Source organism: Paralichthys olivaceus, chromosome 3, assembly GCF_024713975.1.
Source record: "Paralichthys olivaceus isolate ysfri-2021 chromosome 3, ASM2471397v2, whole genome shotgun sequence".
Classification (NCBI taxonomy): Eukaryota; Metazoa; Chordata; class Actinopteri; order Pleuronectiformes; family Paralichthyidae; genus Paralichthys; species Paralichthys olivaceus.
In genome coordinates this window covers 16,132,858-16,147,020 of record NC_091095.1, presented here as the reverse complement: position 1 = coordinate 16,147,020, position 14,163 = coordinate 16,132,858, and the positions used below count along the sequence as shown (strand labels likewise).

General features: G+C 39.4%; 2 protein-coding genes across 3 annotated transcripts; both read right to left on the bottom strand.

Annotated features, from left to right (window-relative positions):
• Nucleotides 1-3,637: 3,637 nt before the first annotated feature.
• LOC109625566 (axonemal dynein light intermediate polypeptide 1-like) lies at nt 3,638-5,951 on the bottom strand. 2 transcript variants are annotated; one of them, XM_069522200.1, is made up of 6 exons: nt 5,792-5,951; nt 5,189-5,298; nt 4,861-5,073; nt 4,529-4,707; nt 4,129-4,287; nt 3,638-4,038 (listed from the first exon to the last, which is right to left on the bottom strand). In XM_069522200.1, exons 2-6 carry the CDS (start codon nt 5,205-5,207, stop codon nt 3,994-3,996), a joined length of 615 nt encoding a protein of 204 aa, XP_069378301.1. In that variant the 5' UTR covers nt 5,208-5,298; nt 5,792-5,951; the 3' UTR covers nt 3,638-3,993. The 2 variants fall into 2 exon arrangements, with proteins under 2 accessions (XP_069378301.1, XP_019936392.1); XM_020080833.2 differs by having other exon boundaries at nt 4,861-5,015.
• Nucleotides 5,952-7,318: 1,367 nt separating this feature from the next.
• Nucleotides 7,319-10,223, bottom strand: LOC109625887 (axonemal dynein light intermediate polypeptide 1-like). The gene is made up of 6 exons (XM_020081462.2): nt 9,974-10,223; nt 9,444-9,574; nt 8,770-8,927; nt 8,448-8,626; nt 8,062-8,226; nt 7,319-7,971 (listed from the first exon to the last, which is right to left on the bottom strand). The coding sequence occupies exons 1-6, from the start codon at nt 10,046-10,048 to the stop codon at nt 7,924-7,926; spliced, it is 756 nt and encodes a 251-aa protein (XP_019937021.2). The 5' UTR covers nt 10,049-10,223; the 3' UTR covers nt 7,319-7,923.
• Between the last annotated feature and the right edge of the window lie 3,940 nt (nt 10,224-14,163).

Genomic DNA, 14,163 nt, shown 5'->3' with positions numbered 1-14,163 from the left:
AGAGAGAGAGAGAGCTGAGTAATCGGGTACCGTCATGCTGGCAGTGGACTGAGGAGTGTGGAGTCAGTCCATTTCCCTGTGGTCATGATGCCTGAGGCCAAGCAGTCACAGCAGATTCACTTCGAGCAGTGAGACTGTGTTCTGCCACCTGCTGGTACAACATCAGTATTACAGTTTACTTTTGGCAAAAAAAGGAACAAATCAAGTGTAATGATTATATTTCAAAAAAATCTGCCTTGATCAATGAGTTTGACAATGTCTTATCAGACACAGAAGAAAAGTTAATAGATGTAATTGGGATAATTGTAAATGTTGATAATTTCTTCTTACTATGACTGATTGAGTCAGAAAGATGACAACTTCATGGTCTGACTCTTCTGTATATTGTGGATCATTTATCGCCATCAAAGAGTGAACAGTGGTTCAGTGGTTCACTCTTTGAGATCCTCTGTCAGGGGCCTTTTAGCTGTTCCAGATTCTCAGCTAAAGACGAAGGGGGCCAGAGCTTTAGAAATAACAGCTCTGAGCCTCTGGAGCACCCTGCCTGAGGAAATACAGTAGGCTGAATCAGTAGTTTCCTTTGAATCAAAGCTGAAAACTTTAATCATACCCCAATCCCTGAGTTTATCTTATTTTAGTTTTTATTATTGTATTTGGAGGTCACGCTTCAAATTCTGCCTCAAATGTAGTGTTTAATTGTGTTTGTTCTTTCATAAGCTTTTATTTGTTTTATTAGGGAAAGGGTCGGCTTTCGTGTCTTTTTTATTTTTAAAGCACTTCGTAACTTCGCAGTGCTATGTGAATAAAATATTATTTTATTATTATAATATAATGTTTGTGTGTATAGGAATATAAAAACCCTGAGTTCCTCTGTGAGATGTGTTTATTTGCTCTGCGGTCTATTGTACACCCTGTGCCACTGGAAGCCATCATGCTTTGAGTGAGTGTGAATAGTTAAGCTGATCACCACATTATGAAAGAAAAGTTCAGTAGCCTGGCTGCTTCCTTATTAGCTATGCCCAGCAGTCTCTAACTCATAACACACACACATACACACTCCTTCATTGCCTAATATGAGTCACTCGCAGGGGCACATAAGGTCACTATCAGCAGCCTTAAAGGGTCCCTGTGGACCAGGGCTCTCAAGGCTCTCCCACACATAAACGTGTGTTGGAGGCAGATGGCTGGAAAGAGAGGTGGGCACGGTAAGAGCGAGAAATTAAGACGAGGGGGTTTGAGAAGTGAGAATGTGGGAGGGAGTGAGCGAGGAAGAGACCGATGTTGCCCGTTAACCTCAGGCAGGAATATGGGCAAGAAAATGTTCTTTCCACCCTGGTGTAAGTACCAACTCTCCTGTGTTAAAGTATTAGTGCTGTAAGTGAAAAAGAGCTCTGTAATGTGAGAGTCATGTTATTTCAGTCCTTATTCTTACTTAGATCAGGGCCACATTCCCATTTTACTGAAAAATTGTGAAAACTCAGTTGTCTGTTAATAATAATGATTCCAATAATTATTCATTAGTAAATCACTGTAGTGTGTTCAGACATTACTTATGCAAAAACACCTTTTGCAGCCTCTGAAACATTCATGACAAGTTGTTGTTTATTGTTAATGTACACATTACAAAACCCAGCTATCAGTTCAGGAGTGATAGCAGCTCCCTGTGTTTTTCATTTCCTTGGTGGTTTCATGCCCTAGGTCTTAATAATATTTTTCTAACAAAGTTGTGCATTTTCAGATTTTTTTGGATGATCACATATATATTTACATAAATTAACCTCATTATACAGCATAAATGTGATTAATGTAAAATAAACTCAATCTCTTTTTGCTCAGTTTATTACATGTTCTCTGACATATTACTGTGGCATAATCATTTTATAAAGTACAACAGACATCAGGATTCTAGACCAAAATATGTAGCTGTACTTTTGCCTGCATCCTGGCAGCAATGTGTCCAATCCTTGTGAGCAAGCGAGCTTGTGTGTGTGGCTGTCTACAAATAGTTATGATGGCCAATTGTGGTTCAGTACCATCATTGTGAGGACATTTTGGCTGGTCACACACCTTAATTGGGCTTTTTGGGGGTTAAGACTTGGTTTTAGGGTTAGGGTTAAAAATTAGGTTTAGGTTAGGGTTAGACATTTAGTTGTGATGGTTAGGGTTATGGGCTAGGGAATGCATTATGTCAATGAGTGTCCTCACAACTATAGAGATATTCGCATGAGTGTGTGTGTGTGTGTGTGTGTGTGTGTGTGTGTGTGTGTGCACATGTGCACACGCTAATGATTTGCCCACATAGAGAGTATGAGTCAACTCTGGGTCACCTCTAAGAGTCCAAAGGATGGATCCCTGCCTGAGTGCCCAGCAGGCCCTTGCTCAGTGTCTTAACTCTATCCAGCAGTTCCTGGCTGCCTATAATTGAGTAGTCTGCATCCACAAACCCTGAACACATTCATTTTAGAAATGTGACTTGCTCTCTGTCAGTGTGAAGTCCACATTTTCACTATGTGTTTCTTATGCCAGCCCGCCCTCTCTCCTCCCCATCCATTTGTATGTAAAGCCTCTCCCTGCAGAGCCATACTCTGGATTACCTTGTTGCAAAGCTCACATGAGGCGGAGGCGAAGGCTTGAGGAAGTTGGAATTAGATGCATTTGCATTCATGCCACACACCCACAAGAAGTGACCTACTTAAATCCCAGGAAGCTAATTGTTCAGTGTAAACACACTATGTTTAATCCATTGGCAATTATGCAACCGTCTGGACGCATCTACTCAGTGTCAACAAGCACAAAATGTGACAGTTCAGCTGCATCACTGAAGTGGCCAGCACAGTGGGAAGAGTGGAAATTGATAGCCACAGAGCCTGGTTGCTTTTTGGTTTGACACTCATATTATATGTTACTGCAGTCTGCCAAAGTTGGCGACCTGAACTCAATGGAACTGATGAGACAGTGCAGCAGGAACAGGAGTTGTTCAGAATGGAACCAAATCAAAAAACTCAAACAGGATGAGCAGTGTCCCATCACTGTCTGGAATGGACTTTCCCGCAGACAAGACTGTGCATGTGATTTTGGGTAAAGAGGGAGAGAGACCATCAAGGATAAGACAAGAGCACCATCTGCTGGTTCATCTGCTTTTCTCTTCTTAAGAGCAGTGACTATTTAATATTAGATCCTGGTGATTATAAATAGTTGCGAAGACCAAACACACACGCACACGCACACACACACACACACACACACGCGCGCTGTTTCTACTTCTATTTTAGTGAGAACACTAATTGGCATAATGCATTCCCAACCATAGCTCCTTACCCTAACCGTAACCATTCAAACCAAATGCCTAACCCTTACCTAAACCGAATTCTAACCCTAACCATGAAACCAAGTCTTAACCCTTTGTAGAAGTGAGGACTGCTCAAAGTATCCTCACTTTCCAAAAATGTCCTCACTCTGTAGGTTCTATGCTTAAAATGCTCCTCACAAAAATATAAGGACAGGAACACACACACACACACACACACACAACCAAACACACACATCAGCAGCCGTAAAGGAAAAAATTAATACTGTCTGATGGTTAATGTACAAAATAAAAATTTAATCTTATTACTTAATTTTACCCAAAATATAGTTTGAATGGCTGATCAATATTTTATTCCAATTAATAATTTGAATTATCTTCACTGTCCTCTTAGTTTTTATTTGTTGAAGTTTCACCACCCTTAGAAGTTGGTTGTGTGCAGTATATTAGTACTACTACAGTTTTCATAGGTAAACAAAATGAGAGGAAATAACGGAAAATAATACCCATCATGATCACAAGAGTGTCAAATCTGTGGCCAGCAACTCTGGAGTCAGAGATACCTGGACAAGAGTGAGGACACACAGAGAGATGAAAGAGTCCAGAGGTAGAGAGACATATGGAGAAGGACCCTAACCCAATTCATGAGTGGAGTTCCCCCAGCAGTCTATGCGTAATTAAATGCTTTAGTCGTCCTGTTTCTTCGGTTTGCCGATCTCTTGCAGTTGGATCTGAATAGAAAGACAAATAAGATGATATTAGTCTGACGGACAACACAGGGACCACTGATGCTTGATCTGAAGAAAAGCAAGATTTCTCACCTTAAGTTGCTCATTGGTTGTCTTAAGGAACTCTATCTGCTCTGTGAGCCTCTCATTCTCCACCTTCTGCTTGTCTCTCATTTCAGTCGCATCAGATCTTGCTTTCTCTTGGTCCAATTCCTTCCTCAGGTCGTGTTTCTCATTCTCCAGATCAGAAATCTACATGAATTAATAGAATAAGAGACATTTGTATGTAATTTCCTGATGCACAATCAATGCTGTCAAGTTTACTGCCACTATTCTTTATACCTAACAGAAAAAAAATCTCTTATTGTTATCCACAGCTTTAACTGACTGGTAAATTAAATCTCTCAATTGACATTGCACAATTTCAGGTTTTGCATCAAAGTGCCTCTGTGTTTGTAAACATGACAAATAACAAACAACTCAATGCCCTTACCCTTTTCTCCATGTCAGCCTTGGCCTGCTCAGCCTGCAGGAACTTCCTCATGCCAGAAGCCACACCACTTTCATACAGTGTCTGGTAGGCAGCCATCGTCATTTGAATCTCATTTCTTATCTGCAACAGCAGCAGACCCATCTCAGAACACGAGATTGTGATCTGTCGAATGAGCTCATCTTGAAAAAATCCAAAATAAAGGGGATAATAAAAGTTAATATACAAAGAGCAAAAATATACAAATCCTATGCATTTCAAAACTAGCTTTATATTATGTCCAATCTATGTATGCATCTTCCACCATTTTCGATACATTTCGGCATTCTGTTTACCTAAGCACTGGGAATAGAGCTCCCTGCGAACAGGGCAGATGCCCATTTCGTTGGCCTGCCTCTGCTGCAGCTTTTTGTCCAGGAGTTCCTGGAGGCGCACAACATCTAGTTTTGAAGCAGGTGCACTGGGGATGTTTTGATTCTTCATAAATTCCCTGCAATAGCAGAAGTTGAGATAAATATCAAATTGGATTAAATCTGTGGAGAAATTTACTGTGGATAAGACATAAGGTTACACTTCATTATGTTAATAATTTGTTTTGCATCCCAAGACGGCAATGTTCCAATAAATAACCAAAGAAAAACAAATAGATGGAAAAAGCTATACCTGGGAGGAGAGATTTCATTCAGGATATCCACAGTTGTCTTCGCAGTGGCCATAGTGGAGGTGGTTTGGGGTTTAGGAGGTTGTGGAACACGGCTGAGGTTCATAGGTTGCTTCAAGGCATAATATAACATGTTATATTGAATGCACTTAATGTTATCCTGATTACATTTTTAAATAGCTGATACCTTTTTTGTATCTGTATTTTTTTTCACTATATGTATTTTTTTCATAGCTCACTGATACATCCACAACCAGCTTCATTCCCACTAGGTCAAAATTCTTCAGTCAGTAGCAGACCAGTTCCACAACCAAGCTTTGCCATGTTTAAGATAGGACAGCAACAACAATTGACCAGCCTTACACATGTTGTCAGGTTGATGTTGCCACACAGACAAAAAAGTTATAGCCACAACATCAGTGCTTGCACAATGTGCACATAGTAACTAATGATCTTTAGCTCCCACATCATGTTTTAGATTTTACAAGTTTCCAAGACAATTTCCATGTATTTCAGTTATTTCTGTAATTTAGGTTAACTTTCAACTTCCTCTAAATTTCAACTTTAACTTTCCAAATTTTGATTGTGTTGTCTGCTAAACTCACCTTATGCTGTCTGGACGTCATCACATTTGTTAGGAGTCTTCATTGTATTCACCTCTTGTTACTTTCGTGTTCTTTGAGTATTTCCCAAAATGTAATTCTTGATCGGTTTATTGGTGGGTGGCAACCGACGTCAAGTTACATGACTGCCATCTTATCCTTTTTATCCTTTGATCCTTATACCTTTATATGCCTATATCCCTATATCCTTATATTGTTATATCCTTAATTTAATTGTGTCTTTGATCTTTATGTTTTAGGAGAGGCATGGAGTTGAAGAACTGAGTATGCTCCATTATCTGACGGAGACAAGATTATTGGACATAAATATAAAATGACCTAGAGAACTCTAGAACAGTAGGTTTCTATGGGTTGGTTGCGTAGGTTGCTACTTGACCAAACAAAGAAGAAGCTATCAAATATAAAGAGTAAAAGGAGATACAGTACAGAATGGGGAATAAGAAGAGGAAGTAGGATATTGAAACACACAGTGGATGGCAGTATTGCACCTTGATTGTTGTTTGCCACTTGCCAATAAACTACACAAATCAGAAGATTTTTCTTTGTCATTTTCATTAAAAAAGTCATTTTAATCAAACACTAGGCAAGATTTAGTTAATGAGATATTTGAGACACTGTATAGATTTCAAAATATGAATTTTGTGATAGGTTTTATGTGGATACCGGCACAGAGAAGGACAAAAGGCAACAAAGGGATGTATTTATTGGCTAAACCAACACTAAATCATAAAGAAGTCATGGACATTTCAGGTAGTAAATCGGAAGCAAAAACAATAATCAAAAGACACATTATTAAAGAATGCCAGCATAGCTGGAATATAACGCACACAAGGAGACCCCTTAATGCAGTGGAACAGGAAGTGAGCACATCAAAAAGGAGCACTAAAGAGGAGTGCATCTTGACTAGGCTGAGGATACGAGATACTAGACTCAATAATACACTGCACTTAATGAACAAACATCCAACAGGATTATATGATTACTGCCAAATAGAGGAGTCAGTTGAGCACGTAATGCTCCACTACAATAAATATGTTAAAGAACGGGAAAAGGTAAAGAGGCAAATTGCAACGGAGTTAATATGGTGATTCATTCCACTTCACATTACAAGCTGATTAAGTTGATTATTGAAGTGCACTGAATTTAATCTGTGTTACTTGATTCTGTTTTATTTATATGCTCTGTTTCTCATTTATTTATTTTATTATCTGAATTCATATTTTCATTTCGAGTGAAACGCCACACACCTGAGCCCATGCAGATTTGTGAGAAACCCCGTTTATCAGTACAGTCTGCTGCCTGTCTGGACTCAGATGCACTTGGAGTTGTGGTGCCACTGTGAGCTGACTGTGTGTTTTCATTATTCAGCAGTGTAAATAACTATTGGTCCCAAAAGTGAACATCGAGAGTGGATCATCATTACAATACAACAAGACACGCAAGAGAGTACCTGCTACTTGGAGATAATATTTATCATCGGAATAGAGAGTATGCTTCATTTTCTGAGGGTGAAAGAATTGGACAAAAGAATTTAATATGCCCTAGATAATTCTGATTCACACTCCAACACAGTGTGTGGTGGTAATGCACCTTGACGTTGGTTGCCACTTGCCAATAAACCAAACAAAGAAGAAGAAGCTGGAGGTTTTGGGGTGTTTTACACTTTCCCCATCTATTTGGGATCAAATAATTGCAGAAAAAGTTGAATATTGGAGTCAGAGATATCAGAATGAGGACACAGATGGTTCTTGTAGAGATGGTTTGTTGTTGCTGTTTGCTTTTTTATGATTGAGATGAATGTATTCTGTGAGATCCTCTCCTCACCCCAACCGGTCCAGGCAGATGACTGCCCACATTGAGCATTGTTCTGCTCGAGGTTTCTCCCTTTTAATGAGGGAGTTTTTTCTCTCCACAGTCACCAAAGCGCTTACTTATGTGTGAACTGTTGGGTTTCTCAATATTAATAAGATTTTAAGGTCTTGACCTTCTATGTAAAGCGCCTTGAGATGATGTATATTATGATTTGGCGCTATACAAATAAAATTGAATTGAAAGAGTCCCTAACCCAGTTCATGAGGGGAGTTCCCCCTGCAGTCTATGCATAACTACATGCTTTAGTTATCTTGTAATTTCTTCAGTTTGTTGATCTCTTGCAGCTGGAACTGAATAGAAAGACAAATAAGATGATATTAATCTGATGGGCAACACAGGGACCACTGATGCTTGATCTGAAGAAAAGCACATTTTCTCACCTCAAGTTGCTCATTGCTTGTCTTAAGGAACTCTATCTGCTCTGTGAGCCTCTCATTCTCCACCTTCTGCTTGTCGATTGAGCTTATTTCAGTCGCATCAGATCTTGCTTTCTCTTGGTCCAATTCCTTCCTCAGGTCGTGTATCTCATTCTCCAGATCAGAAATCTACATGAATAAATAGAATAAGAGACATTTGTATGTAATTTCCTGATGCACAATCAATGCTTTACTGCTGCTATTCTTCACACCTGACGAATGTCTTTATTGTAATCCACAGCTTTAACCAACTGATAAATTAAATCTCTCTTGCAACATTTCAGGTCTTTGGGTCAAAGTGCCTCTGTGTTTGTAAACATGACAAATAACAAACAACTCAATGCCCTTACCCTTTTCTCCATGTCTGCCTTGCCATTCCCAGCCTGCAGGAACTTCCTCATGCCAGAAGCCACACCACTTTCATACAGTGTCTTATAGGCACAAAGGGAAATTTCAATCTCATGTTTGACGCGCGACAGCAGCAGACCCCTCTCATCACAGTCGATGGCCACCTGTTGAATGAGCTCATCTTGGAAAAATAGAAAATAAGGAGGATAATAAGAGTTCAGTTTATGTTGCTGTGGGTACAATATAAATGCCTCTAAAAACTAGCTTTATATTATGTCCTTAAACTATTCCACCATTTAAACTACATTTCAGCAGTCTGTTTACCAAAGCACTTGGAATAGATCTCCCTGCGGATAGGGCAGATGCCTGTTTCCTTGGCCTGCCTCTGCTGCAGCTGTGTGTCCAGGAGTTCCTGGAGGCGCACAACATCTAGTCTTGAAACAGTTGAACTAGAGACGTTTTGCTGTTGCTGCAAAAATTCCCTGCAAGATCAGAAGTTGAGATAAATAACACAGTGGATTAAACTTGCACAATGTGCAATAAATAACACACAAAATGAAAAGTTCAGTGTGTAAGATTTGAGTGAAAGGGATCTGTCGGCAGAAATTGAATTGAATCTAAAATAATCGTAGTGGTATTTTCACTAGCGCGTGATCATCTAAATTGTGATCTAGAACTGGCCCTTTATATTTAAAAACGCATATTTACATCGGGAGTGGGTCCTCTCTACATGTTTTTTATATAAGCCCAGACTGGACGAACTAAACACCTTTTGAGTTTTTAAGACAACTGAAGGCTGCCACAGGTTCTCTTTCTTGTTTGGAAGGAGATGAGGTGAGGGGTATTCAGCTGCAACATGACACTTCACTACTAGATGTCACTAAGTTCTACACACATGTTCTTCAATCATTTGTCTTGCATCCAAAGACGTGCAATTTTTCAAAAAATAACTAAAACAAATGACCAAAGAAAAATCAAACAGATAGAAAAAGCTATACCTGAGTGGAGAGATGTCATCCAGGATATCCACAATTTCCAGCCCAGTGGCCTCAGTGGAGGTGGTTTTGGGTTTAGGATATGGTGGAACAGAGTTGAAGTTCTGCTGAGACCTCAGCTTTAGACTACTCCTCTGTCGTAAATAGTTCATAGTATTAAATTTAGTATATTACATGCACTTAACATAAAATAATAGTTGGGGTAAACTGTTAGTGACAGACGTGTTCCATGTATAAAACAGGACATTAACCTAGACCAGTCTTAAACATGTTATCAGGTTGATGTTGCCACACAGACAAAAAAGTAACAGGTGAGATTTCAGTGCTTGCACACAATAAGTGCTGCCACCGTTGTTTTTTTTGTCAGCATTTAAAGAGAGAAAACGCAGCAAAATGATTTACATCTCAGCATCTTGAGCTTATGATTCACATTGTACATGTCAAAGACCTATGTCTTTCAGTTAATTCTGGAACTAATGTTAACTTTCAACTTTGAGCTTTTCAAGTTTTGATTCTGCTGTTCTCTAACTCACCGTAAGATGTTTGGACACAAGTCCAGGAGGAGGATGAGACTTAAATAGCTTGAATTTGTTCCCAAAGAGCGGCATCTTTCATGACTTTTGTGTTCTTTTGGTATTTAAAAAATGCAGTACTTGCTGAAAATACTGTGTGAATGCTGAAATGCTTTGTTGAATCAAACTGTTTCCACTTCCCTGTTCTGTTTATTGGTCGGTGGCAACCAACATCAGGGTGCATTATCAAGGGAATTTGATTACATTAAAGATCATGGGAATCTGTTTTGATCAAAGGAATGTGATGCAGTATTTCTGCAAGAGGTGCTCATTGCCCACCTACCGGTTAATAAACCAAACAAAGAAAATGATGTTTCTGCAAAGATCAAAGAAATATTAACTGGGTTGGGGTTACTTACGATATGATCAAACTTAACTGAAGAAGCTTCTTGGATGAGAAGTTAAACATTTTACATCAGCTGGTTTCAGACATGGAGTGACTCCAAGTGAAGGTCCACACCCAATTCTGCAGACATTTTCAGGGGTTTGCCTTCCATACATGAACAATGCAGCAGGAGATTCTCCGCTCAGACAGCTTCAAAACAACTCAGAAATCAAAGAGTGTTATGGTGAGGTTGTGGACACATCTGAAAAGGGAACCTCCTGCTTCGTTGTTCATGTGTAATGGTCTGTATTTATAAAGCACTTTTCTAGTGATGGCCACTCAAAGTGCCAACAGTATGATCCTTGATCAAGAGGAAAATATTTATTTTATATGTAATTATGAACCCTTACCTTAAGTTGCTGATTGGCTCACTTGAGGAACTGTACTGTACTGAACAGTAGACAAGATTTAGTTGATGAGATATTTGAGACTTCTTGTAATATTGTGACTACATGTGGATACTGGCACACAGGAATAATGGACAATGAAGAGGTGGATTTATTAGCTAAGCTAGCTCTAAATCATGAAGAAGTCATGGACACTCCCTTTAATAAATCGGATAATTTTTTGGCATATTTTTGACATCTGGCATTTGTGTGCACTTTTAGTATGAACCCTATGGACTGTTTTATAAATTAGGCCTGGTGTGTGTCCTTGTTAATCCTATTCCCGCGGCAACAGGGACGGGTTTCTGAGTCTCCGTTTCCTCTGTTTTGAGGACTGAATAGGCAAAAGTTTAGCTGTAGTGCTAAGACTTGACAAGAGTGTTCTGCTGTGATACCAGAAGCAGAAATCTCAAGGTTAGCTAACAGCTGGTGACAGAAGCGAAGTAATGTCCGCATGTGGGCGGTTAAGCAGCCATGTGAGGTGTTCTCCTAAGAGACTTTTCCTCTGCTCATATGGCTGAAACCAAACAAGATTGTCGTATTGATATCATGCTTCTGAGTGTTGCATAAAGGCCCCCCCCCAACCCACAACATGCACACTTGCACGCACTTGAATCAGCTCACAGGAACAATTAACACCAGAGAATTTCCCTCTGCTGAAATCACAGTGTAGCAAAAGCTTAACCAAACTAAATTACAAATTATGTGTTGTATTGTAGTACAGTAGAGGATCTTTTTTTCTCTCTCAAAGAAACCAAGTTTTTTCCCCTTTTTATAAAGAGCCAGAATCCTCTCCCTCTCTCTATCTCTCTCTCTCTCTCTGTATGACATCTTTTTCTATTTATTCATTCTTCTTTTGAAGCATTTTACCCTGATATTTAATGCTAGAGTAGCAATTTAAACTATGCTTTCTCTACTTTGTCTGCAACCACAGTTAAACAAACCAAAACGGCTGGCAGCTCTTGAAACATACATTTATCCCAAACACAACTAAAACAAATGATACAGTTTAGCTCTAGCTGTCATCCATAGTCCAGTTACAGAGACAAATGACTGCATGCCACCAAAATTACAAAGCAGACATTTTGCTACGTTACGAAAGCGAGTGCATGAGCCATTTGAATAATGAAAACGTATCTTAGACTGAGTGAGTGCAGAAGCCTGAGACTGGGCCAAAACGGTGAGGCTGTTTTTTGAGATCTGACCAGAAAGTATAGAGTGAAACGATAAACACAAGATGAAGGTTATTGCTACAGTTGAATTATTTATTTATATGCATTTTACCTTTTGCTTCAGTCTGTGTGTTTTGAACATTCACATTTTAGTTTGACCAGAATTTAGCCCTTATGATGCTGAGCAAGTCACAACAGGGGCAGATTCCTCCAGTGAGCTGTGCACTGCTGATTATCCTGATCTCTGACCTGGACTGCAGACGGTCATAACTGCAGGTTAACAAACCTTTCCTCAAACAAAGTTTTCAGTGGTTTCTCTGGAGATTTGAGTTTGAGGAAGAGAGTGTGTGTGTTTGTGTATGTATGTCTGTACTTGTACAGATATTTTTGTGAGTACCATTTTGAGCCAAGAACATACAGAGTGAGGACATTTGAAGAAAGTGAATACCTTCTGACCGGTTCTCACTTTCTGACCCACTTTCAAAAATCTGTTTGAGTAATGGTTAAGGTTTGGCTGTGGAATGCATTATGCCAATGAGTGTCCTTACTTTGTGTGTGTTTGTGTGGGGGGGAATCCTAACTGAATTTGGGGAAGCGCTAGAGGGAGCTAAAGATCATCATTAGCAGACTGATTAAAAACATCACCATCTCTGGTTTGCTCTGCCCCCCCTACTGTGCCTAAGAGCACCAGAGAACAGTTCTCCAATTACCTCAGTAAAGAGGGAAAACACAACCAGGTGGGAGAGATCCTAGAACCTCTTTAAATAAACAGAGCTGAGCCGAGATAGGGACACAAGTAAGCCAGCTTTGCTTGTCTGTCTGTGTGTCTGTCCCTAAACTATAATTAAAAGTTGTTACTGCAGGGTTACTGTAATCACAGTACGACACAGTATAATATTAACAGCATGTAGAGCACGGATGCCAACTTTTGGAACTGGAGCTTTTATATCTGCTAACAGCAACCTACACACAGACATTAATGCAGCATTTTTTAGTTTTTGGAGCCACTGAAGTGTTTGTGTTCTGACACCATACTGGTCACATGTTAACCTTTCATGTCACTAGTGCAGTGTCAGGCCTAAACACGCCTGTTTGCTTGGCCAGTGGCTTACCTCAGAATTATTCCTTATAATTAGCGAGCCCTCTTCAAAGAGTTCGACAATATACTTTTACTTTTTTATTGATTGTGTTTGCTGTTGTGTGCAGAGTGAAGTTAGAAAACTTTGTGTTCATCCTTCCTGGTTTATCTGCTATGAAAATCTTATGGTCATGTAGTCTTTTTCATAAAATGATACTAAATTTGCTTATATATAAGTTTAAATGATTTCAAATGATTTCACACACACACACACACTGTTAGTTTATTACATTCATTTGGTTTAATTTTCAAGACGTATCCAGAGTCCAAATTGCACCGGAGTTGGCACTGCACTTATCCTCACTATCCATGTATCTCCAAGACCTAAACATCATGAGTTCAGAAAAACACTGGTTTTCAGCAGTATGACACATTTGTAGAAGTCATCCACTTCAGGCAATGATGCTTCTGGCCCTCTTGCAACCAGTTTAAAATAGATGTAGATGTTGTAAAATAGCAAATTCCCCAAAACAAATGTGGGCCTTTTTTGGCAAACATGAACCAGCAGAGGCTGATGTGGTAAATGGTAAATATAGCCTCAATAGCACAAAACTAATTTGGGCCACCTTTGGCACCTTTGGCTGACACACAGTATTGCTTTGGCTTACTTGTGGCCCAAATGTGGAAAACAGGAGCGGACTGCCTAAGTGTGATCCTTCCATGGGTTATGTGGGCCGAATGACAGTGTGACAGTGTTCAAATGTGGACATTTTCTTTGAACAGTGTAGAATGTTTTCTTTGTATTATTAATTGACACTTTGATACAGTACAACCTTTTTTTTAAATAAAAATACAATGTGTCAATACCATTCATTCCTGTTGTGGTTAACTCCAACTTTGGGTGACAAACATTGTCTTGTATGTTTGATCAAAATGATACATGGTGAGAGGTGAGAGATAAATATATACGTAAGGTTCTATCCCCTTTTTGTAAATCAGACTACCTTTTGCAGCTGTTACACATTACAGCTTTTGCAGCAGGCCTGCACATGTTTATAAAAAGAGTCACATTACAGGGAAAAGACATTTTAAAAAGTGCAACAGTGTGTCTGGCTGATGTCAGAGCTGGT

Coding starts and splice junctions, on each gene's coding strand:
- LOC109625887 (XM_020081462.2), bottom strand. CDS start 10,048: ATGCCGCTCTTTGGGAACAAATTCAAGCTATTTAAGTCTCATCCTCCT. Junction 8,627..8,769: donor GATCTATTCCAAGTGCTTTG/GTAAACAGACTG, acceptor TATTTTTCCAAG/ATGAGCTCATTCAACAGGTG. Junction 8,227..8,447: donor AGGCAGACATGGAGAAAAGG/GTAAGGGCATTG, acceptor TTATTCATGTAG/ATTTCTGATCTGGAGAATGA.
- LOC109625566 (XM_020080833.2), bottom strand. CDS start 5,812: ATGACGTCCAGACAGCATAAG. Junction 5,299..5,791: donor TGACGTCCAGACAGCATAAG/GTGAGTTTAGCA, acceptor TATGCCTTGAAG/CAACCTATGAACCTCAGCCG. Junction 4,708..4,860: donor GCTCTATTCCCAGTGCTTAG/GTAAACAGAATG, acceptor GATTTTTTCAAG/ATGAGCTCATTCGACAGATC.